The 25,139-nt window shown below is 40.3% G+C and overlaps 2 protein-coding genes across 3 annotated transcripts; both read right to left on the reverse strand.

Annotated features, from left to right (window-relative positions):
* Positions 1-2,287: 2,287 nt before the first annotated feature.
* timeless (timeless circadian clock) lies at positions 2,288-14,634 on the reverse strand. Its single transcript, XM_030420836.1, has 30 exons — positions 14,482-14,634; positions 13,321-13,432; positions 13,018-13,171; positions 12,637-12,751; positions 12,397-12,459; positions 12,203-12,304; positions 11,926-12,081; positions 11,703-11,836; positions 11,321-11,408; positions 11,049-11,225; positions 10,530-10,747; positions 10,335-10,438; positions 9,904-10,073; positions 9,689-9,814; positions 9,369-9,520; positions 9,193-9,290; positions 8,985-9,105; positions 8,645-8,846; positions 8,398-8,537; positions 8,105-8,184; positions 7,548-7,671; positions 5,480-5,562; positions 5,188-5,342; positions 4,823-5,066; positions 4,621-4,689; positions 4,371-4,489; positions 3,888-4,152; positions 3,263-3,314; positions 3,096-3,160; positions 2,288-2,906 (listed from the first exon to the last, which is right to left on the reverse strand). The coding sequence occupies exons 2-30, from the start codon at positions 13,400-13,402 to the stop codon at positions 2,776-2,778; spliced, it is 3,789 nt and encodes a 1,262-aa protein (XP_030276696.1). The 5' UTR covers positions 13,403-13,432; positions 14,482-14,634; the 3' UTR covers positions 2,288-2,775.
* An 828-nt stretch (positions 14,635-15,462) lies between these two features.
* prph (peripherin) lies at positions 15,463-22,419 on the reverse strand. Of its 2 annotated transcripts, XM_030420837.1 has the most exons (9): positions 21,773-22,418; positions 19,501-19,561; positions 18,813-18,908; positions 18,049-18,213; positions 17,830-17,955; positions 17,521-17,741; positions 16,948-17,000; positions 16,365-16,438; positions 15,463-16,213 (listed from the first exon to the last, which is right to left on the reverse strand). In XM_030420837.1, the coding sequence occupies exons 1-9, from the start codon at positions 22,396-22,398 to the stop codon at positions 16,148-16,150; spliced, it is 1,488 nt and encodes a 495-aa protein (XP_030276697.1). In that variant the 5' UTR covers positions 22,399-22,418; the 3' UTR covers positions 15,463-16,147. The 2 variants fall into 2 exon arrangements, with proteins under 2 accessions (XP_030276697.1, XP_030276698.1); XM_030420838.1 differs by lacking the exon at positions 16,365-16,438 and having other exon boundaries at positions 21,773-22,419.
* Positions 22,420-25,139: the final 2,720 nt, after the last annotated feature.

Here is a 25,139-nt window from a genome sequence, read left to right on the forward strand (position 1 = left end):
TTCAATACCGGGGACCTATGACATCTGACCTTCTGGAAAACAGCTGCAGACAACCCAAGTCAAAATTAATTTAGCAAACAACTTATCAAAATTTACAACTAGTGAATTAACTCAATTTACTTTATATTGCCTGGATAATCCACCTAGTATTCTAACAAACAAGCAAAAACAATTGAAACTCATTGGAATCACTTATTGAAATTCATAAAATTCTGATTTTATGACTCATTATCCCGTAATAAAGATACAACGATTATTACGTTTTTTTACAAGCAGGCAACCCGAAACCTGTCCTTATTGATGGCTTGAAGTTTATTTTTTAAAAGGTGCCTTTTTGGAAAGTGGTAGAGGGTCAACTAACATAAAACTGTCTATACAAGGCCAATAATGAGCTCCACATGTTGAGACCAGTGTTTGAACATGAAGGCAGTCTTATATTTCAGGCTTATTCATTCTCTCATTCTCTCCTACTTTTTGTGTTTACCCTGTTGCACACTGAGAAGGCTTTGGGAATTTGTGGCGTCCAGAAAGCAACAACTGGTGACACAGGACCCTGTGGAGTGTGTTGGTACATGCAGAGAGAATGGGCTACAGCTGTGTGTGCTAAGAGTGTAGGAGCACTTCATTCTCACCACAGAGTCTCCCGGAAGAGGGGGTGGTGGTTGTGTGTGTGTGTGCGCCAGATAAAGGGGTTTTCCTATTTATAGCCACGACCATAGACTGTATGGCCACCACGCGAACAGTTGAACACCCTCGCCGGGAGGTGTTTACAGTCTACATTTGCATATAGAGAACATTTAACGATCTGTGCAGTCAGGTCTGACTCAACTGGCAGTTTATTACTTTAATGTGAATTTTAGGTTCCAGGGTTTCGAAATACCCCAGAAACTTGATCAGTTATTGGCACGTTAGTCTAGATGAAAATCTTTCCAGTGCATTTCCAGAGAGATTTAGTAAAAGACAAATGTTTGGCTATACTTCTGAGAGTAAAATAAATTGATCACAGGTGAGCAACTGAAGCATTCTTTGTTTCTTTTGCTCTTCCTAGCAAGGAAATTAAGTCAGTATTGACAAGACAGATATCATCTTTTCAAATTATTCTAGTGGAAAGGCAACAAGTACTGTAAAGTACTGCAAACTAAAGATGCCGTCTTCTTTGCAGTTAACCTACATTTCTGAAAAGTCACTTTCATTATCTTTTTGTGTTTGTGTTGCGACATTAAATGTCAGTTCCATTCCAAGATATTCCTGGGAAATAAGGTGAAAAAACAAATCAGCTAATTTTCTTTTCTTGCTACTCCTGACGAACTGAACAGACGTGCACGAGAATTTCCCTGAGAATTTCCCTAAGAATTTACCTGAGCATTAGACTGTGCGCCCTGAGGTGACATACAGCAGGAGAATCAAATCACAAGTCTAAATCCTTCACAGGATTTGACAACTAATAAGCCATTTTCTGATAAGCAAAGAGATAAGTTTGACTGTGGTCGAGTTTCTGTGATGTTTAGATAAGCATGAATAATACCCATACTTTCAACCGGAGTAATCTTTTTGAAGTGAACTCTAAAGTGTGTCGATTGAACATTCAAGGGGAGTGTTTATTTTCACAGACAAAAGCATTGACTGTATTAACCTAAAGTTTGAATGATTGAAAGACTGTTAAATGCATGTTACCAACATTTACACAATTAAGCCTCCGGGTGTTTTATGTTCAACTTACAAAACAAGTAGTCATCCCAGTATATTTAAAATATACAACGCCCAAGCATGGCACAGGTTGATACATGGAGAAATATTAGACTACTCTAAAAATCTTAGCTTACTGCTCACATGCTTAACTCACAGGAGTATCTGTGGATTGTCAGGTCTGCCTCTGGCTCTGTGGGATGGGGGCAGAGCAGATGCTGCGACAGGAAGTTACTAACATGGTCCAGATGTAAGGACGAGAGACCACCTCCGACACAGCTGCAAAACATGGGCGACTGCAGGCAGCAACTGCAGAAACAAACAGGGTCCCTCTGTTGAAGAAAGTTTAACAAAGACATTTGTTTCTGTGACTTTTAAGACAAATATGGACAGACTGAGACTTTGACTTGTCCCTGTACTTGCTCACAGGAGGTACAAAACCAAACGTGCTTCAAAAGTCAATTTGAAGGCATATACATCGTAATCAAGAGTTCCAATAACATATTCTACATGTTCAATATTTTACTGAAATTCATTTACCTATGGAATAGTTCAACACATGCCCTCTTGTGTTTAAAAGGATGTAGTGCAACAAAGGGGCTATTTTGACAACAGTGCTTTTTTATTAAGTAGGCAGGAATATTACTCAACATTCAATCAACATTGGAAATGACCAAAACTACAAAAGTATTTGTTCAGATGCAGTTTTGAGTTATAAACAACACTTATTCCAGACAACAATATAAGCATGATGTTCCTGCTGGGATTGATAAGAGAAAAACAAGAACTCAAAACACAGGAGACCGGCACAACTTATTAACCATAACTACATAAAAGGCACCAATCAAGCGTACAAATGATATGACAAAATAAAATTGCTCAGCAGGATCTCTGTCTCCACGGGGGGGGGGGGGGGGGGGGGCGGTCTAAGGGCCCTTTTCTTTGTGTTGTTTGGTATTCCAATAATAGAGTTTCCGCTGTCTGGACTGCAGACCTCCAGGGGGGCTGCATCCACCTCTGAGCAAAGTGAGGGACTTTAATGTCCCTCGCTAGTCTGCAGTTTATTTTACAGTCCATTAAAGAAAGTCACTAATCCTCATCTTCCTCTTCGTCAATTAAGACCATCTTCCGTCTACGCTTCACAGGTGCAGAGATATCCTCTCTGTCGGAATCTGCATCGCCGCTGGGGTCCATTTTCACTGCAGGGGTGGAGTCTTCCTCTGTAAAGACAGTACAGTCATGCTTACACCATTGTCAAATGGACACCATTACTGATTCTTGACTGCTGTTGTTAAACTTGGCATGAAATAACGAATGACAACCTAGACCCTACTTTTTACTTTTACAAGTTTTATGGCTTAGTTCCCAGTTAGATATGATCAAACTAACACATTGAAACTGTAAAATACCATTGTCCTCATCATCGTCCAGCACTCTGCTTCTGCTTCTTTTAGTTGAAGTCTTCTCCTGAGACCTGATATTAACAGGAAAAGACGAAAAATTAAGAGTATGTAGAATTACACAGATTTCTCAGGTGTGGTCAGGCTGAACGGATTAGCAACAAACAATACCTCACCTCTCAGTTGTATTGTCCAAGTCCTCAACAGGAGTGAAATCTGACACAGGAGCTGAAAACAAAAACAGAAGTTGAAAAATATGAACAAGGTAATCTTATTTCTAGACTCATCTTTGATTAGCAGTAGATTTAAGCTTAAAGGTAGAAAATGGTGCATCTTAAAATGCTAACCTGAAGTGTCCCACTACTTTTTACCAGCCCTGCAGTGGCTTCCCATCTCACTTCTAAAGCAGTTGAACTAATTTATTATTTTTTTTAAACTGGCATAACAAAAGAATCGTATTACTTGATTTGTATGCATTTGATTTTCACCTTTTATGTTTCTTATGTACACAATTTGAGATTGACAATCAAAATAACATTGCTGCTGTTCCATTTCAACGTGAAAACAACACTCAACTGAGAACATTTCCTTTGCAGAGGATTAATGTTCTAGTCTGATGAAAGTGATGCAAAAACATTGACTTTCAACATTTAAATATTCAATATTACATTCTTTGCTACTAGATTAGCCAAAAAAGGCTATAAAAGTGGCACGTGTAACTGAACACATACCTACATGACAAAAGCTGTAATTAACAGCCGTCATCTGAGACAGAACATGAAACTCCCTCATACACTGTACCTGTTTGTTCTGAGGTGTGCTGTTTCCTCTTGCGTGCAAGCAGCAAAGCTCTCAGAGCATGAGTTCTCTGTTCACTGGAGACCTCCTCCTCCTCCTTCTCCTCCTGTTGCTGCTGCTGCTCCTCCTCCTGAGACTCTACAGTTGGACTCCTGGAGCTGTCTTGCTCCTCGTCTCCTTTAGGTTCTTCCTCTCGTGGACTAAGAGCAGCAGCTGCACTCTGGAGCTGGGATGCACTGATCTTTGCTGGGATCCTCCAAAATGTCTCCTGGTCACAGAACAGTAATAAATGCAATTAATGTATATGAAAGTGTCTGCTGCTTGGTGTGTAACATTGTATGTATGTTTAGTATTTTATTTCATTTTTTGCATACTTTAAAACTCCAACATGTTCTCAAACAAATGCACAAAAGAGCAAAACTATGTGTTGTAATTAGACTGACGTGAAAACATTCGGTAGTAAAATATCTCAAAAAAGAACCACACCTGTTCATTTGCAGGTGGTCGTATTCCCAGTTTGCGCAACAGTTTCCGGAAGCTCTTGTTCTCCATGGCTTCCTCATTTGCCTCTGTCAGGGGAACAAGTGGCACTGCCTGGGAGACACCTGGTGAATGGACCACAAGTTTCATTAACAGACCTAACAACACTAATATAATATGTTTTTCACATAGGCTAAACCATAAGCAATAGAATAAAGAAATAAAAATGATTTAAATTAAGTGGTTATAATCTTACCATCGTCTTCACGGTCCTCTGCTGTTCTGTTTAGACAATTCTGTAGCCACAACATTGGTCCAGAGAAGCCTGTTATTAAAAAAAAACAAAACATGAAAGTAATCCTAAAGGTTCATAATGGAAACTCATATAGCATCAGTGCCTTTATGTCTTTGACTTCATTCAACAAAAACAGACTGATAATACTTTGAAACTTTCTAACCTTCCTGTTGCAGAGCATACACCATGGAGCCTACATCAGCTCTCCTCTCTACTGGGAAGTGCAGGCTTTGGCTCCTCCTTCCTCTATTTTGTGATTTCTCCCTTTCTTGCTCTTCTTCCTCTTCCTCCTCCTCCTCATCTTCCTCGCTCTCATCAGACTCATCCTCTCCCTCTTCTTCATCATCTCTGTCCACGGGATTATCTGGGAATCCCTGTGTTAGTTCTTCTAGGAACTCTTCTTCAGTCTGTGACAGAAAAAGAGTTCCCTTTATTGTAGGCACCATTTCTTAAAATATAATATATTATACATTTATTTTTTTATGATGTATACTATTTTTATTTTTTATTTAGATTAATCATTTTTACCATTCCCTTTCCAGCTCTCTTCCCCTGAGTGCTGCGACTCCTTTTCTTATAAAGCTCTCGTCTCTCCGACACCAAGCCCATACTGAGCATCTTGTCCACAACGCGTGCACGGGACCGTTTGGCTGTGAGCTTCTTCAGGATGTTACCCAGCACATCTGTAATAAAATACAGTTAATCACAAAACAGAGTAATCATACAAACCACAAAGTGTCCCTTATACTACTGTTGTACAAGGATGGTAGCTGAGGACAGAGGTGAAAAGAACACACAATATTAATAGGGTGTCAGGTACCGTCAGAGTCTTTGTACTCCTCAAAGAGCATCTCCAACTCCTGCTCCTGCTCCTCAGTCCAAAGTACAATCCGGGTTCCTATCCTTTTGGAAAAGAAAAAACATTTCAACGGGATTTTCTGAAGATATAAAGTTTAAAAAGCTATCTGCAATATACAGTTGTGGTCAAAAGGGATTGTCTTCCTACTTCATTTACTTCCTTCAGAGCACCAGATCCACTGACAGCAAAACATAACATTACCACCACCATGCTTCACAGTCGGTACGGTGTTCTTGGGGCCTCATCTTCTCACCTCAAAACATATTGCTGGTCATTGTGGCCAAACAACTCAACTTTTGTTTCATCAAACCACAGAACTTATCACCAGACTTTTTTTCCCTCTTTGCCCATGTGATCAGCAGAAGTCGAGCTTTAAGGTGCCGTTTCTGGAGCGAGGGCTTCTTTCTAGCAGGGCAGCCTCTCAGCCCATGGTGATGCAAAGGTCTTTTAGGTCAATGCTGAAGACTTTCACATTGTAGTGTTTGTGGCCCAGTCTAATGGGTGTTGCTGCTGTATGCATATTTTTGAGCTGCGTAAATACTTCTCTAGCACCTCTCAATGATTTTCAACAATGTTCAGCTCTGGACTCTCTGGTGGCCAATCCATGTGTGAAAATAATATCTCATGCTCCCTTAACCACACTTTCATGATTTGAGCCTGATGAATCGTGGCATTGTCATCTTGGAATATGCCTGTGCCATCAGGGAAGAAAAAATCCATTGATGGAAAAACTGGTCATTCAGTATATTCGGGTAGTCAGCTGACCTATTTTTTTGGTACAAAATGTTGCTGAACCTAGACCTGAAGCAACCCAAGGTCATGTCACTGCACCCACAGGCTTGTATGGTAGGCACTGTCATGACTAGTGCATCACCCAAGGTTCGTACACATTTTTCAAGGTCAAATTCAAGCACTTTTCAAGCACTTTTAAGGGTTATTTTCAAGATTTTCCAGCACCTTTTTGCTGGGGTAAAATACGTATCTACAGGAATATATATACTCATGATTTTTTCTTATCACAATTATGTACATTGTATTATGCTGTAAACATCTAAAATTATGTTTCATAATAGCAAAAACTTCAGAAATCAATTATCCAGTCTGATCCCAATTTTGTGAAAGACAGATTTATAATGTCAAGCACTTTCAAGCACTTAAACGAAAATCCAAGCACTTTTCAGACCTTGAAAACACAACCTTGAAATTCAAGCACTTTCAAGGATTTCAAGCACCCGTACGAACCCTGATCACCTTATCTGCCTCTCTTCTTACCCTGATGTGGCCATCAGTCTGCAACAGGGTAAATTTGTACTCAACAGACCACATGACCTTTTTCCATCGCTCCAGAGTCCAATTTTTATGCTCCCTAGCAAACTGAAGCCTTTTTTCCCCCGATTAGCCTCACAGATAAGGGGTTTTCTTAAGGCTAAACAACCGTTTAATCCCAATCCCTTGAGTTCTCTTCACAGTGCGAGTGTGGAAACGCTCTTATTTTCACTTTAAACATAGCTGTCAGCTCTACTGTTGATATTTTATGATCTGATTTCACCAAATGTTTAAGTGATCTCTGATCACGATCATTCAAGATTTTTTTCTGAATATATTTCTTCTTTGAAGATGATGGTTCACAACTATCCTCCCAGGTTTAATAATGCGTTGGACAGTTCTTCATAAAATTTTGGTATATTCAGCAATCTCCTTAGTTGTTTTATTTATAATAATTACAATAATTTGACCGTTCTGAAACAGAGCAACATCTTTTCCACAGGACATGTCTTCCCACATGGCTGTTTAATAAATGAGACACTACTCACTGCATCAGTTGGGGTCAAATAACTTGTTGCCAGTTGAAACATATTAATCACTGCAGTAATTATCCAAAAGAAGGCTCTTACCTATTTGCTTAGTTAAATCCAGGTGTTGCCTTTTTTTTTTTGGCCAGGCAGTGCATGTAAACTTTTGACCACCACTGTATCCCTCTTTATATCAACATTAATGTATTAAACAAAATTCTGTCTGGAGTACATACTTCTGCTTCTTCAGTTCCTTAGCATTATCCACCAGACCCATATGCACCAGTTGCGTCACAACCTGGCGCCGAGTGCAGTTGCTGTTGCTGAGTAATGGCAGCAGAGTCTCCACGATATCTGGCACTAGATAAAAGAAGTCAACACTCATTACCTCTGCAAAATTGTGATATTATTCCCAATGAATGGCAATGACCGTTTTTGCATCGCAATTCTAACTCAAGAACTATCATGATGATGCAACTTGTTGGCATCTGTACCAATCAAACATATTTTCTTAAATTTGGATAAAAAGATCTGTTGGCTAGGGCATTTCTGCAGCACCACAATGCCTCATTATAATTCTATCAAGTTACACGTTTTACTTTCATCCAAAACAGCTTCTGCAATCTGGATATTTCTCTTAATCATATTGTTATTGACATGATATTTCCATTATTTGTTCAGCACTAACAGTCAATAAAATAAACTAGATAATATTAAATAGTGTGCAACTGCATCGTGTTACTTATAAGACAACAAACAGAAAAGATTTGCAAACAAACAAAACAAAGCAGACCCTCAGAATGACGATGATCCTCAAAGAGCTTGCGCAGCTCCTCTTCCTCCTCTTCAGTCCATGTTGGTTTCTTTCCCTCTCTGCCATATTAAAAATAAATAGATGTAATCTTTCAAATTGCATAACTCAATTTGCTTATATAACACATGTACTGTAAACGCCATTTTTTTATTCAATTATAATGTCTTACAAATTTGAATCAGTGCTCCTTTTTTCCCCTGTAACTTGTTAACATTAGTCACCTTTACACATACTTTAAGGTGTATCACCAATAAAAAACAAAGAGCACAAACCCGTCTTTGGTGTAGCCTTCGGTCATCTCACGTGCAGCCCCCACATTTTTCCAGAAGAGCAGTTCAATATATGCCTTATTGTTTTTTGCTGCCACTGCAAAGAAACGGTTCAGCACATACTTGGCAAAGGTCACCAGTTCCTGGAAAAGGAGAAAATAAAGGTAAGTTCCTGTGTCTAATCTGCAGCTGACCTTCACAATCACCATGCTTGCACTTAATAATGTTCTTTCTCATTTCTTGACTGTACCTTGTAAGCAGCTGCGGCAGGGTCACTCAGGATCTTGTTGAAGAGGTTGAAGACTGACAGCTGGTAAAGCAAGGCGTCCATTTTGAGGTTGACAGCCAAACGGTGCAGCATTCGAGCGATGCAGTGGTTAGTGTGAGGTGCGTTTTTGGAGTATGAGTTCAGTAGCAAGAGGTACGGGCGCACAATACTGGGGGTGGCAAACCTGCAAGGGGGTAAGATAAAAGTAATATGTCTCTTTAGGAATGTCACAAATTTGGCACTATTTCTAATATTGCTATAACTTTTTGGTATGTTGTGGCAGGTTACACTATTGAATGTTGAAATGAACTGTTTTCATCACCTCTTGATAAAGTCAAGAAAGTCGAACTCGCTTTCAGAAACCTGGACAGACTCCAACTCTTCCTCTTCTAACTCCACTCCATCATCCTCATCCTCTATCACAGGCTCAGGAGGAGATGACCCTGAAATTAAAAGTTCCGATGATGATCAGACGCTTCACAGATGCTCTGATACTAGGGGGAACATAAGAATACAGTTTAAAAGCGTACTTGGCAGGTTGGCTTTCAGGATCTGCTTGAGGAGTTCCAGTTCTTCTTCAGGTTCCACGTCAGCTGAACCAAACACATCCCCCTCTGGCCACACCTCCCTGAGAAGGACAAGAAAATGGTGAATACTTGAATAACTAAACATGAGTCATTAGTGTGAGCGGCTGAGTTTTGCTGACCTGGCAGCACGCAACAGCCCCAGTGCTTCTGGTCCAAGTCGAGCCAGCAGGGCATCCTGCACACGCACCATGGCCTCAGTCCGTTGCTCCTCAAGTGGAGTTTCAGATGTGGCATCAAATGGCACAATGCTTTCAGTTAAAGTCTCTGACAGCTAAACACAGAAGACAGAGAGGTGGTGTTCAGTGTGAAAATGTGGCCTTTAGAGAGCATCCTCATTGCGAAGAAGCTCTTTGAAGCCACATGCCCTTGTGCAACACAGTTCTGCTCTCTGACAATGCATGCTTCCTGTTGCCCCCTTGAGGTTGATTCTCACACTGACCTGAAACCCTGAGGCCTTCAGCTCTTCCTCCACAATCTTCCAGGTCTCTTCCAGGGCCTCTGGAGTAGTGTCTGGGGCCGAGGATTTTCTTTCACCTCGAGACCTTTTCCGTTTCACCTTCTTCTTCTGTAAAGTTAACAGAACAAGATATACATATTGAGCAGACACTAATGATAAGAATTTAAAAGCACTACAAATTGAGCCCATGAACTTACCTGAACCATCAAGTTTTTGCGACCTTTGCAGAAGTGTTCCAACATGCGCAAAAAGAGATGAGTTGACTCCACCAGGTCTTTGAGGTAGGACTGAGGCTGGCTGGTTTCATCATACTTCCTCAGCAATGTAAGGAAAATCTCTCTGTACTCCATCAGGTAAAATATGTTACCTAAAAAGTGAAGGTAAATACAGAAGATGGGACAACTAGCACTGCAACTACACTCAATGCCTTTTCATATTTTCAACTTCAAAACAAGATTCACCACCATCATTATTGTCTTAATAGTATATATACAAACTTGCATACATTAAGCAATGTTGAGAGAATATGCATGCTTGTGCTCCATTTAAACTTATAATACAAATACATATTTTAAATTCTACATTTGAAACAAAAGGCCTGTCTGAACAAGAGCTGTTGGCATCTTACTTTTAATGACACTGGAACTCTGACGGATGCTTTCATCCTGTGAGTTGTCCATCTCGTTCACAGTTAGCAGCAGTTCCTGATATGCCTTCAGAGCCAGATGCATCCTAAATAGAAAATGTGATAATCAGTCAGGGACAAACAGAGGGATTTGACAGGTTTTTTATATATTAAGCTGCTTTCTAATGATCTTCGTACCTGCGTGACCAGGACGTGGCCTCTTTGCGGTCTGTGAGGATCATCTCATAGTAGTTGGTGATGTTGCGCTCAATAAAATGGAAAGCACGGATGGACATGGTCTCAGAAACTAAGTCAGCACGGAAACCGTTGCCCCGGTTGAAGGCCATGAAGAAGCTGAGCGCCCAGAGGTAGTACGTCTCATCATGCTGCTGAGTTTGTTCTCGAATTAGACTTTCCTGTAGAGAAGACGAGTAGAATTTTGAGCCTCATAAAACTTAAGAACCGTTTATTTTAAGAGTCACCTATTCCACATAAATTAATCAGACATCCTCTTTATATGAGTTTGCTTAACTTGACTATATCTCTCGTTGTTTATTCATGTTCTTATTAAAAGGTGTTATGATTAAGTCGACGTAGTAATTACGGATTGATGATCTGGTGTGTATTCTACTCATCAAGAGTTAAAAGGGTATATTTTATATTGGTTTTGTGAGTCTATGCAACAAAACATGAGTCATCAATGTGACAGCAGCTGACCTTGACAAGGTACATGAGGCGATTATAGCAGTTCTCCAGGAAGTCCACACAAAACTCTCGCAGGAAGAGTCGAACATTTAAGGCTGAGCGGCGTTTGTCCTTACACTCCTGAGCCTGTCGATTCCTCTTGGGAACACGTCTCACTGCTTTTCCTGTGTCATGAGTGTAATTTTTGAACTAAAAAAAGATCAGAAATTTGGATTAAAATAATTTTTTCAAGCACTGTGTGCTTGCTTTGTATTTCAGGTGAGCTGCAGAAGTTCATTACTCACATTATTGACTTTTCTGTGATAAATCACATCTTTGTCTCCAATGGACTTGAGGCCTTGAACAACAAAGGACCCTCCAAAGCGAGAGTGTCTGGAAGAAAAACATTAGCACATACAAACAAACAAACTGATCAGAACAGAAAAAACATTTATTTTTCAAGCTCAAGATATTCCAACAAGCCATGTACAGGTTGAGTTTCCTCTGCTGAAAACCAAACCCAGATTAAATCAAGCTAACTCAGCAAGTAAGTTATATATACAAATGAGTTGAGAATATAATGTGAGCGTGTTGAAAGTGCTGAAAAGTCCATCCCTTCAGGCGCTAATGAGGCTCAAGTACATGTCTGGCAGCTATGATAATGGCTGTATATCAGCTCTATTGTACCTGGTTCCTCTCTGAAATGTGCGAGAACGTTTCGCTGCATGCTCCTTCTCCCTCAGTGCCTCCAGCTCCTGAGAGTCTTTCTGCTTCTCTTCTGCTGATCGAGCATGACCGGCGCTTACCAAAGCTTCAGGTGTCTGTAAAGAAAGAAGAGGAGCTCAAACACGGAATTTTTGGACATCTATACATATATATGTTACACCTGCAAAGGATTCTTCAGTCTAACCTGGTCTCTGAACATGAGGGAGATTATTTCCAATACATGCATGCTCCACTGCTGCTCACTCTGCGCTGATGCCAAAAACTTAACCAGGTCATCGAAGCCGCTCATGTGAATGGCCCATAGCAGCCTATCATGGACGCTGGCATCATCATCCACTTTCTAAAGGAGAGACAGAGACGAAGGGAGAAGTACAGAGTTAAGAGTAAATGAAAGAGCTTTTGTTATATAGGCCAGAAGTTGCTTTGTCTCTTATGTGAACACATTCATGTTAAAATCAGACCTTCTCTTCACAGGGGTCTGCAGGTACATGAAGCACATTCCTGACCAGCAGCAGGATCCTCTCTATCAGAAGGGTATCCTCCTCCTGTCTCTGCTCCCAGTCCTGACAGATAGGAAACATACAAATAAGCACAACAATTTTATTTTAATAATATGGGAAACAGGTGATTTGAGCTGTTGGTTTGAAACACTCACCAGCTGTAGAAGGTTGTATAATATCTCGCTTAAAATGCCAAACACCCTCTCACTGGCGAATGCCTGAAAATAAAAGAACTCATTATTGTAAAATACTGATTGAACATGAAATACAGCTGATATTACAGTGATAGAAGTACTTTCAAACTATAAATGTTCACTAAATTCACCATGATTACAAATATAAAATGTAAACTGAAAAATGGAATTGTGTTTGTATTAAGATTAAGATTGTGATACCTCTTTATAAGCTTGTAAATGAGCGGTCACTTCCAAAAAGTGATGTCTAAACACGGGGTCATCAGGGACTTTACCAAAGCAAAGCATGGCAGGCTGAGTGAGGTTGACCATGAGCCTGAGACAAAAACAGATAAGAGTCAAGTTTATAATAGTACATTTCTATGTTTCATTTCTATCATTCATCTATAATTTAATGACATAATACTTAGTACCAGACATATTAATAATGTATCACAATATTCAAATGTGTGTATCAACAATCCACTTCTTAACATCATATTATGATGCATTAACAAACTTATTATTAGGCAAACCCATATTATAAATATTTTAAGGACACATTTTAAGTTCAAGTGGGAAATTTCATTATAGGGTTTATACCTGATGCAGGCATCAAATAAGGGCTTGTCCTGTCCATGCTGAATGATAATAGGAAGAAGGTCATTCTGCACAATCTGTCCAGCACCCAGCTGCTGGCGGACGTCACGGGTGTCATCTTCATGTCGTAAATACCTGATCAAGTCTTTCACGCTCTCTGCAACACAGACACAGAGGACAAGACAGATGGTTCTCTGTTCTTAATCCATGACAATTATATATTTCTCCTTCTCCCGTCACAGCAGGAAATTCATCCATGTATTAGGACTGAAAAAAACATTAATGTCATTGTTAAAAAACACTCACCTAAGCAGTCAACTTCCTTGTGGTAGATTTCTCCCTCTAGATAGCCAAGAGCGCTGCACGTTGCCAAAAGCTCACAATTCATCTTGAAAAAGTCCTTAGACTATCAGCCAACCTGAAGATGGGGTTTCAGTCTAATCAGTCACGCAGAAGGATATAGAAAGACTAAGAGATCATCGAAGCATCTGAAAAGTTGTGTCAGGGCTCCAGGGTGTTTTGGTCAAACATACGCCAAAAAATCTGTCAGGTGCTTTCAAGCATTTTCACTGGTTGTACTGATGCCCCTGAATATCGATGCCTAATCTCAGTGTTTTCTCTGGTGAAGATTTGTGAAGTACGTTTAAACATTAGTAAATGAATACTCTGCCAGGCCTCCATATCTTAGATCCAGCTCTATCATATCTAGTTCTAACACTGGATTTTAACTTTTGTATCAATCAATGTTTTTCATGATATCCCAGTAATATTGGAGATCGATACATTTATCAGTCATGCACTGATGTACACAAACATCAGCACTTTGAAACACTGTTTTTAAAACAATTGAGGTTATCACATTTTCTCTGCATGTGCAGTGATTTAAACAAATAAAACAGTTATCTGCAGCTTTATTGCTGTGTACAGTCATATACATTGTGTGTTAAGAAATCAAATAAAATCACTGGGTGCACCTTGTTATGCTGGTGCAACTAAATATGAGTAACGTTAAATAAAGCCTCTCAGTGCAACCCGTGTGAAAGCTTAGTCTGGAGCCATTTGAATTCATTATGAACTTCAAATGTGTGTTTTTTCTTTAGGACAATATCAGTGCAAAGTTATTTACTGATGAAGGTGGACCTACACATGACATGTAAACTTAGAAGCAGCTCATACAGTTCAGGGGTAAATTACTGTTGGGATTACACTATTGTCACTCACCAGACTATCAACATAACATGTGAATCTTACCTAAAGTAAGGTGATAATATCAAATTTAGGAGGCGTTTTCAAGGGTTTATATCAGCCACGGTGTCCGGTTAAGTAGCTGACCCACAAAGGACGGTTCTCCTCCACACATTGCTAATGTTATGTAGCCGGGACAGTTAGCTTCACTCTGCTTCAGACCGACCGCGAAATGACTTCAGCTTCGGTCCAAACAAACAATAACATCATAGACTGACTTACCTAACTGTTGAAATCGTGTTACCATCGAGGTGTCGTGTTCAGTAAGCGATGGTTTATAAAGTTAAGTTAAGTTGTGAGTACGACGGTTACAGTCTGCTGTCAAAGCGGACGAGTATCGCGCCAAGACAGCGAGCGAACACTCAGAGCGGATGTAGAATGACGTCATGAGGGTCCTTTTTGCCCTCAGCTTTGCGTTTAAGGCAGCACCTTCCCGGTTTTAGCAACCTTACCAAACTAACTCGAAATTAATCCGAATACATACAATTGGTGCGTCAGGTTGAGGCTACGGAGTTAAACTCTAGCCATGGTTAAGAGCTTGGATTTGCCAGACCTGGAGAAGATATATAGAGGAATACACTTGCAGTTGTGTCGCCTGAGAGGTTGTATTTAGGGCAATAAGCAGAGAACTGAAGAAGTCCCTCCTAATACTAAAAACCATGAAGAACCTGTGAGAAGCTAATTTGTCTCCTTGGCAAATTATTTGTACTACTGTCCATATATTTCTGATACGGTTCATTGAAAAAAGTTTTTCATTCATGTTATGTGTCCATGTTATGACACCATACTTAATAATTCTCCTTAATTCACTTGAAGAAAGCATCAAAAACAGGTGGACAGGAGGTGAACACCTTGGGCAGACCACTGGACAAGGAGAAAAGAAGCACTTCAAAGGTAGGAAATACATTTTAGCGTACCTACTTTTCCATATTGACCATGTGTTGTATTTAAAAACACATTTCAATACAAGTTTTTCACTGCTGGGTTGAAAGGGAATGTTTTCGCCTCATACTTTGCATTGATTCTTTGTTCAAAGACAACATATTATAGGAATTTTCCCTCACCCCCTTCCCTGCTTCGTAATGTAAACTTGATATTTCATGCAAACCATTGATATTAACTTGTTTCTTTACAAGTACAAGGTGCTGTTGGACATAAAGTACAGACTATAGATGGCTTAGAGAAAACAATGACAAGATAATGCAGATTGGCTCTAATTAAGTTTATTTGCACTTACATATTCATTCATCAGTCGTGCCCGTTACACACAGCATTGCAAAGCACATTCAGCAAGTCTTTTCAGTTGGTTACTGTCTTATTTTAAGTGTCAACACTTCCTGTGCGTCACATGTTTATTAATGATCCATGTCTCTGGAAATCTGTTGGTTTGCACAATAAGAGGATAGCGAAGCTTTTAAAACAAATGCAAAAAGGTTAATTTATTCTCAGTCTGTCTTTTAAGGTAGGTCGGCTGAAGGGCAGTGTCTAGAGTTTTGTTAGTAAGTCATGTCTACGACACAAACCACTAAAATTCTGCATTTAAACTACCTGTTTTAGCCTGTATTGGAAAACTCTGCTACAAACGCATGGTCTTCTAAGGTTTTAACGGGAATTGCACTGTAAATCAAGGCCTCAAGTGGTGTGTTAATAAAGTGGTCTTGCTGAGTTCTACAGGTGACACAGGTGTTTAGCAAAAGTTGGGAAGCTAAAATAGCACCAAAGTGACACTGTCTAAAGGGATTCATTCAACATCACATCTATACTGAGAGACTGTCTGCTAGACAATAAAACACATAACTAGTGGGAATGAAGACTATATAGATCAGACTTTTTTTCTGTTTTTGTTCCCCCTTGTTGTTCTGGCCTTCACATTTTTGATTTTCCTTATTTACTCGTCATCCTTGTCGGTTCTATCAGAGTCTCTCTCCTTCTCCCTCCTGGATTCCTTCACCACCTGTTGGAAAACAAAGTTCAAATCATTCAAATTCACTTTTTATGGTGTAAGTAAACACAGCTGTTATGTTCCTCACACTTTCAATAATGAAAATAATATTATTCTTGTTATTTTGCGCTATGTCATGCCATTTTTGTATAAATCATTGTACCTCTCCATCTCTAGTCTCAACAGTCTTAATCACCACAGTCTTCTTGGTCTGGGTGCCAGGGTTCTGTTCGTAGTCTGTGAAAAGTCACATTAAATGCTTGTAAGACTTTTACATTCAGATATGATATTAGGATAATTAATTTCAACAGCTGAATTGTAAAGACTTGTTATGCTAAAGATTGGACTGTTAATATACCTGCCAATACCATCCACATCTTTATAAATTTACATTTAGATTCTAAGTCAATTTTGCAGACGAGTTTAATTGCAACTGCAACCATGAAGTGTTTTAAATTTGTTACAACTCTGACTTGCATCTCCTACTTGCTTCTCCATAGCAACGGCAGCAGAGTCTCATGAATATTTAAGTATTTTGAGCCACCTCCCATACCAAATTGACAAAAAACTTATTTCACAAACGCTTAGTTGGAATAATAAAAATTGAAGGCTGCAACAAGAACCTACGGAATGTTAAATCATTCAGGATTGTTCCACGTGGAAAAATGTAAAATCGGAGTGCAGAACGGTAAAAAAACACTTCCAGAACCAATGGTTCTCATACTTCATAACTCTGTATAACTTACCTCGGTCACCAAAGTGGTTGCTCATGCCAAGATTCATGATTGGAACAGTAATCCTAAACAGGGAATAAAAAAAATGCGTGTTATAAAGGTATGTGTATCAAAAAGTAATTTGCTTTGCTTGAGGTTCAACAAGTAACTTTTTGTTTAATGTCACAGAAAAACTTTAACCAAAATTAGAGCTGGCTTGATTCGCCGAGTATACATGCAAGGAATATGACTCCAGTTTTCCATTACTCTCAGTGTATTTACAGGAATAGACATAAAAGCTAAGAACGAGGGCAACAAACATCGAACAAGTACAGGTGAAGAATGGAGGGCAACTATTGTACTATTAGCAATTTGTGTGCACCTTTAATGCTTGTTTTCTAAGTTTGTTAAACACTGAACCTTAACATCAATGCCATATGAAGAGGCTTTTGGAACATGTTTTGGTTGATTTAGCTGTGAGGTGACAGAATTTCCACTTACTGCCCATCTGGCCTCTAATCATGAGAGAAGCGTAAAGTGATAAAACAAAACAAAATCCTGTAATAACAGCAAACATTTGTTTTACAATGTAAGGTTTACCCTCACCTGCTCTCCTCCCCCTCCAGCAGTTTACGGTAAGTAGCAATCTCAATGTCTAGAGCCATTTTGACATTGAGGAGGTCCTGGTACTCCCGAAGGTGGCGAGCCATCTCCTCCTTCAGGTGGCGGATCTCATCCTCCAGCCTGGTTACGTTGTCTTGGTAGTTGCCAATCTCATTGCCAAATTGGTCCTCCATGTCACGCATCTGCCTCAGCAGAGCTTCGTTCTGAAAACATACAATGCAATTAGAGAATGCAATGTGTATAATGATGTAGATTTATTTCAGACTAATGACCGGTGGTGTTTTGCCTCACCGTGTTCTTCAGTGCATCAATTTCACAGTTGAGAGACTGAATCTGCCTCCTGGACTCATTGGCCTCCTGCTTGGCCTGCCTCAGAGAATCAGTGCTGCGCTTTGCAGATTCAGTCAGGTCAGCAAACTGTGGGAACAAAAGTGGAAGCACACAATGACACAATACGTTTCTGAAAGTTTCTGAAAGTTCATATGTGGTTTTCGGTGTGTGTCAACCCACCTTGGACTTGTACCAATCCTCAGATTCTTGCATGTTCTTCAGGGCAATGGTCTCATACTGGGCCCTGATGTCCCTCAGCGCACCAGTCAGGTCGGGCCTGGCAGTGCTGTCCACCTCCATCTTTAGCTGCTGGGTCTGGACACTCACTTGTACCTCCTGGATTTCCTGATGATTCCAAGATTTAAACAAATATGTCAGAAACACAAAACTGCTATGAAAGAATATAACCATTTCTCCATGCTGAAACGTTTTTGTAGGTGTTCAGTTTTACAACACTGAATCAGATTTCTCTGAACTTATTTGCAGATGACACTTTACTGTTTATTCCCTCCTCCTGAAACTGAATGAAATTAAATTGAATCCGATTTTGCAAACAGTAGAATTCAGCAGCCTGCATCATGTTGCTTAGTGGTTAAAATTGCAGTGGTATCCACATACTCGTGTTTTTAACCTAAACATACAATTTAAATGTCATTCATCTGTAGAGAATATGTTGAAGCTTGTTAATCCAGCACATAAAATGTACTCTTGCATAACTGATTGTACTGTTGCTCAGCTAATCATTGGGTGAACCTCATACATTCAAATGTCTACTATCATTTAATCTACATCAATTAGGAGTCAGTTGCTTGGGATATATATGCATTCAAAGGTTGAGTATTACCATAAAAGGTCTCTAGATAACATACTGAGATACATGACTCCACTATGGAAAGACTTCTCTATTTATACAGGCACAGTGCAGAGGAGGTAGCATCACTTACCTCATCATGGAGCTTCTTAAGGAATTCAATCTCATCCATCAGAGACTCTATCTTCCTCTCCAGCTCCAGACGGGACAGTGTGGCATCATCCACATCCTATTTTTGAAACAAACATAATGAATTGTTATGTTGCCATGGTTGCAAAATGTCATCCATAACTGAAAACCTCATTATCATAAACATAATTGTATAATTATATAAGAGTACCTCTGAGATAAGTTTTCCATAATTTGTAACGATTATTAGATTATGATAACAATTGACAGATTCATTCTAAATTTCCTCTGTGTTTTATGTTTTAAAAAGCCCATGAAGAGTTCCCTTTAGTGTATAGAAATGTTGGGTTATGATGTGGTACAAAGACTTTCTATATAGAGTTTGAAAATGGAAACCCAATCTTTTAATTCACAATTCACAAAATACAATTATTATAAATGTAGTCATAAGTAAGTGTTTCACTTGTATAAATTATTTGCAGCTTTTTTATTTAAATTTTATTTAAAGTCCCATTATTGTGCTGCAATTGGGAGCGGTAGCATTAAAGAAATGTGTTCTGTTATACTAGCTACTCTGACACTATTGTGGAAGCGTTGGAGATGGAACCAAGCTTTCCAGTTTGACCTGTTATACAAGCCTGAGGACACTGTAACCAATATGGTAATCATGGTCCCGTGAGTCGACTGTTTACCTTGCGGAAGGCCACCAGGTTATTCTCAGCATCTGCCCTCTTCTGGGTTTCTTCATCCAACCTTGAGGACAAAAACATGATACAATAATTCAAATAATGCACAGATCTTTTTGAGGCAGCAAGGAATCCCCTCTTTACAAAAGAGAGATGATGAATTTGTCCAAGAACACCCTTCCTGTCTGAGGCTACACTGGGGCACCAGCTGGCAAAAAGCTTTCTGGATCAATTTGTTAATTCACTGTCCTGTAAAAAGGGTTTGGGAGAGTGCCCAGTGGGATCAGCAGCTGCTCCTTTCAACTAATGTGGTTTCTCTAGAGTTCAATAAGGTCATCTGCATTCACTCAATAAGGTTATATACACACACTTCCCTTCTCTTTAAGGATTTCCAAGGATCATTTAGCTGGTGTATATGATGGGACAAAAGCTGGGAGTGACATTTACAGGGCAGCTATGTAGAATCTGTGCTATTCGGGATTTAATTTAGCAGACAGAGACATTTGGAGACTGCCCTCAGCTGAAATGTCATTTGATGCTCCTGTAAAAATAAGCAAAATGAAAATGAAACTCAGTTAAAATTCATGAGTCACTGTGGTGAGTCATCACAAATTATATAACAATGTTGTGCAATGCATTTGCTCATTCTGCCAGAAGTTTCTGTCTGATGGGCTGTCTGTGTGGTCGATGATGTCTGGATGTGAATGTGAATCCAGGTCCTTCCGTCCTGTTAGATAGAAGTCATGCCCGGACTGGACATAAAGTAGATTAGTGGGGAAAGCATCACATAGTGGGCCCTGCTTCCTCATCTTTAATTCATGCTTTGTTACAGGGGTCCTTTTGTCCTAATGGGGTCTCTGGCACCATCCCATCAGCACACAGGGACACTGAAAACACACCTAATGGAGTCATTGAGTAACATTGATTTTTCCTGACGCTGTTCTCACCAGGCCTGATATCTAACCTCTCTTCCTCTGGACCCATTTCCTCTCCCTCTCTCTCCCCTCCCTGCTCCTCAGTCAGCCCCACCCTTTGTCTGCTCCATCCATCCTCCTCCTTTCTTTGCACATGTCAATGGGTGCATGCATAATTGTGCATGTTTTTAAAAGTCAATAACTTTGCGTTTAAGGGGGAATCGTTGATCACGAAATAGTGATGGGGGCTCTTTGAGAGGATTTATGGCTTTGTTCATTTTCCGAAATCCATTCGAACAAATGGCTCATCTGATTTTTTTTTTTCTTTTAGTGGACAGGTTTACTAGTTTATTTACAAAATAATCACTACCATAATGATATGATTATATGATGATAGGGAAAAAGTTGGAGTCGGTTTAGCAGCACTAAATTACTCTTACGGCCACAAACAGCGTCACTGATCTGCACTGTAAACATTGCACAAGGTGACACAATATCCCTTTGCTTTGTCAGTGAATTTACTACTACCTCTGTATGAAATGTGTGATGTAATTTAAGTTGTCTTGTCTTGAATGCATTTGATATTATCACTGTTTGCATACCAGGGAGCTGATTTAAGGCGGCAATTAAAAGATCTCATCAAGTAACAGTTTTCGGATCGTTGACGGTTGAACATCACTATCACCGAACACTTCCTTTTTAATTTGGCATTAGTAACCTTGTAATATTTCCTTGTCAGGTACTGGGGCTCTTCTCCTTTGATTTATGTCCTGCCCATACATTGAAACACTCCCCTGTGTAAGACGTGGGGCGGTGTGCTGTATCATGCTGCTGCTCTGTGGTGTCCATGTGTACTGATGTGCCACGCCCTACACCACCATCACTACTGGCGTCAAGTTGCAGCCTCCCAGGGACTCTCTACCTTCTCTGTGCTTAAAGTGGATCACGTATAGAATGTTATAACAGTCATGATTCATGTTTGGAGGCATTGGTGCTAAGTTGGCTCAATAGATGCGATCAACAAACTCACAACAGGGAAATATTTGAATGAAGAGGAGAGAAAACCCTGGACCTTGTTGGGACAGTATGGTTTGTTTGAATAAGATGCAACTTCTGTCGCCACATGTTCATTAATAGGTCTGTTTCCCTTGGACAAGTCTGGCCTTACCATTTTCTCAAACTTTTTTCAATAGATCTTCCAATGACCTACCTTTCAGACTAAATATGTCACATCATCACCCTCACACAAACCATCGATCTATCTGTCTGTCAGTCTATCTCAGTCCCATCACTGGTTGTTTAACTGATCTCGTTAATTCATGCATCACACTTTACTTTTTCTGTCTTTTCATGTCGGTACAAACCTCTGCTTCATCAGGGTCAGGTCCTCAGCAAGGTTGTCCCTCTCCATTAGGTACTGGTCCCTCTCCTTGCCGATGCCGTCCATCTGGCGCCGCAGCTCCCTCAGCTCCTCCTGGAAGATGTCGGTTGCGCGGTTGGGCTGACCATGCTGCTGTTGGCCCTTGAACTGGTTGAGCTCCTGCTGCAGTGCACCATTCTGCTGCTCCAGGTAGCGCACCTTCTCGATGAAGCTGGCGAAGCGGTCGTTGAGCTCCTGCAGCTCGGCCTTCTCATTGCTTCGGGTGGTGAGGAACTCCTGGTTAATGGCTTCAGACAGGGTGAAATCCACCTTGTCATAGGAGAGGCGAGGGGGCTTGGTGCTGGACCGGGAACGCTGCTGTTGGTAGGTGGTCCCGTGGGATGCAACCACAGGTGACATTGAACGCATGTAGCGCCCTCCAGAAACGGGCATGCGGGAGGACACATTAGAGTAAGAGGACATGGAGATTGGGTGTGGGCTTCCAAAGGTGCGCCTGTAGGAGGTGGAGGTATGCATTGAGTGGCTCATGGTTGGTCTTGTTCTGTTCTTTATCGCTGTGGAAAGATCGAGAGCTGGAGGCTTGGAGATGCTCTTGAGGCAACAGGACATCCGACTGTAGAGTGCCAGGGGTTTTTATGCACACAAGCTGGCTATCCCATCATCCTCACGCCCTCTCCCCCCCGCCCCTCCCTCACTTCTCCTCACCCCACCCACATGAACACTTCCTTTCTCAATCACTCATCAGTATACAAGCTTTGGCCACTCCCTACTCTTCATAGATAGACCCTGCCTCTCTTTCTGTGTGTGTGTGTGTGTTCTCTACCTTACTGTCTGTCTCGAAAAGTCCACCCTTTTAACCAGAGCACTTGGCACAAGGCCAGACTCGCTTCCACATTACTGCTTCGATTGCTAAAGATGTCTTCGCACGCCCACCCCTCCTCACCCTGATTCATGCCCTCGTTGACACTTTGCAATGATTCTTACAGTCAGATTCGGTCAGTTTTGATTATCTGTCCGTGTGATTTCTTTTCAAATGACTTCACTTAGAGTTATTTTCGTAATTTAACTATTAAATGTGTGCACCAAGGATCCTGTTACCTGGTTCTCAATAAGAAACTGTGAGATTGTGGTTTTAATTGAATCACATGGATACATTGATTTGATTCTTCCCCCCCTCCATCTGTCTCCCTTCCCCTCTCTGTCTCTCTTTCCTTTTACTGTAATGGAATACTTTATTGATATTCTGGGCGTCTGGGGCAGAGGCATGACTCTGCAGTAATTTCATCCTTTTGAAATGCACTAATCCCTTTTATAGTAAGTTTTGTCAAGTAACTTTTTTGGTATTTCGGGTAAATAGTGGATTTTTGGTAAATTGATGACAGAGGTCAAAGTATAGTGACATTTGTTAGAGCAGGTTCAGGGAGGTACCCAGCACAAATCATTGCCTGTTTATGAAGAAATCGTCAAAAAAATGTATTGTTTTGAATAGGCAGTATTCACAGTACCAAATCCACAACTTTATGGCACCTTTAAGTTACTTTTTGTTTTTCAGTTTAAGTTGCTTCAGCCAACGACTTTGCCATAAAACCATCAATAATGTATTAGTTTATTTTTCTTTCCTTCAAGGCAGATAAACTTTGATGCACAATGACTAAAAGCTTTACTGTTAAGTTATGATACGATTGGGTTATACACTTTTACATTACACACACAGCTACTGAGGGGATATTATGCCTTAAATCAGATTGACATGGCAAGCATAAAAGCGCCTTCAGATCTTTCTGCAGACTGTGTGTGCGTGTGTGTGTGTGTGTGTGCATGTGTGTGTGTGTGTGTGTGTGTGTGTGTGTGTGTGCATGTGTGTGTAAGGTCTAAAGTCATTTTAATTGAGGTCTGCAGACAAGCAGCAATCTCATATGAAGTTGACGTAATTCTGAGCATGCTCCGTGGCGACTGGGTGTGGCACTTTGTTCCCATTGTGTCCCCTGTGATGCTCGTTACCTTTAATCCTCTCCATTTATGCTCTCTAATATCGGAGATGATACACAGCTAAATATAACATATGGTTCCGTATTTGTTTCTCTTCACACACACATATACACGTTGTTACACACCAATAAGCAGCCTTTATTTTAATCTGTTCTCAGCACTTTTCCTGATTAAATTTAACTTTGGGTTCCTCTGCCTAATGGAGATTTGGTGCACAGTGTGGTAACAAAATAAAGTAATCGCTTTTACTGTCTGTCATTCACAAACACACACACTTGATTTTCTCCATTCTATGTCTGCATGGCTGCTGCAGAGCTCTGGCTTTCTGTGTAATAAATGGCCCATGTTAGTCTTAGCTCTGTAATCTAATCAACCTGCTTTATGGTCAGTAACTCTCTCCACCCCCCTCCCTGCCCCCTCTGTCTCACCCTCTCTCTGCTCAGAGCACATCTCACTCTTTATTCTTCCACCAGATCTTGATCCATTCTGCCCTGATAAGTCCAAGTTTCTTATCGGTGTGCAGAGACTATATCTGCATTTCTACACCTTAGTTATCAACATACACATCAGGCATGCATCACACATGCAAAAAACACACAGTTGAATGATTTTGAAGTAGACTGTGTCAGTAATACTAACCTCAGCCAGATGTTACCATTAGCTATTGACCCTTCTGGTTTCTCAGAGAATTCCCGAAAGGGCCATAAATTCAATAATGCTTCTTCATCAGTATCAGGCTAGAATATCTGTTACCAATGGCACATATTGAACCCACAGTGTGTGTCATGTTTCACATCTGAACAGGCATTTAAATATCTCAGTCTCATGGGTAAGTAAGGAAACAAATGTTTACTGCATTTTCTCATATGAAGCTAATGATTTGGGTGTGGTATCTGATGAGAAATTTAATCAAATCTGTGTCCTAAACAGAAATCAGCTGTGAGAGCTGCAGAGAGCTTACAATGGCATCTACAGCCGTCATTTTATATCTTTCACAGTAGTAATCCTTTAAAGGGTAAGTTCACCCAAATATGAACATTCAGTCCTTTGTATTTCACAGCAAAAAATCAAACAGAATATGACTTCATACAGCTTGTCAGGCATGATCCAAGTCTCCGGAAGCCCCGAGATCCCAAATTGATATGAAAAGAAATGTATTTGACATTGTGTTAGTGTGCACCAAAATGAAAAAATGTTGTTCAAATTAATTTGGGGTCTTTGGGCTTCCAAAGAGTTGGATTACACCATACGAGCTGTATGGACCTATTTTGTGTGTGGCTTTAGTTTGAGGTACAGAATAACTACGGGTGACAAATGCTGCTGATGCTGATTGTGGACTGCAGTGAAATACCACTACAACC

This window comes from Sparus aurata, chromosome 6, assembly GCF_900880675.1.
Source record: "Sparus aurata chromosome 6, fSpaAur1.1, whole genome shotgun sequence".
NCBI classification, from domain to species: domain Eukaryota; kingdom Metazoa; phylum Chordata; class Actinopteri; order Spariformes; family Sparidae; genus Sparus; species Sparus aurata.

What these genes read in the sequence shown, in the direction of transcription:
- timeless (XM_030420836.1), bottom strand. Translation starts at nt 13,402, where the DNA reads ATGAATTGTGAGCTTTTGGCAACGTGCAGCGCTCTTGGCTATCTAGAG. An exon ending in GCACACCTCAGAACAAACAG is followed by an intron (nt 3,315 to 3,887) that starts GTACAGTGTATG and finishes TTTTGTTTTCAG; the next exon opens with CTCCTGTGTCAGATTTCACT. An exon ending in GGACGATGATGAGGACAATG is followed by an intron (nt 2,907 to 3,095) that starts GTATTTTACAGT and finishes CTGTCTTTACAG; the next exon opens with AGGAAGACTCCACCCCTGCA.
- prph (XM_030420837.1), bottom strand. Translation starts at nt 22,398, where the DNA reads ATGTCCTGTTGCCTCAAGAGCATCTCCAAGCCTCCAGCTCTCGATCTT. An exon ending in AGGATTGGTACAAGTCCAAG is followed by an intron (nt 17,956 to 18,048) that starts GTGGGTTGACAC and finishes TTGTTCCCACAG; the next exon opens with TTTGCTGACCTGACTGAATC. An exon ending in CAACCACTTTGGTGACCGAG is followed by an intron (nt 16,439 to 16,947) that starts GTAAGTTATACA and finishes GACTTTTCACAG; the next exon opens with ACTACGAACAGAACCCTGGC.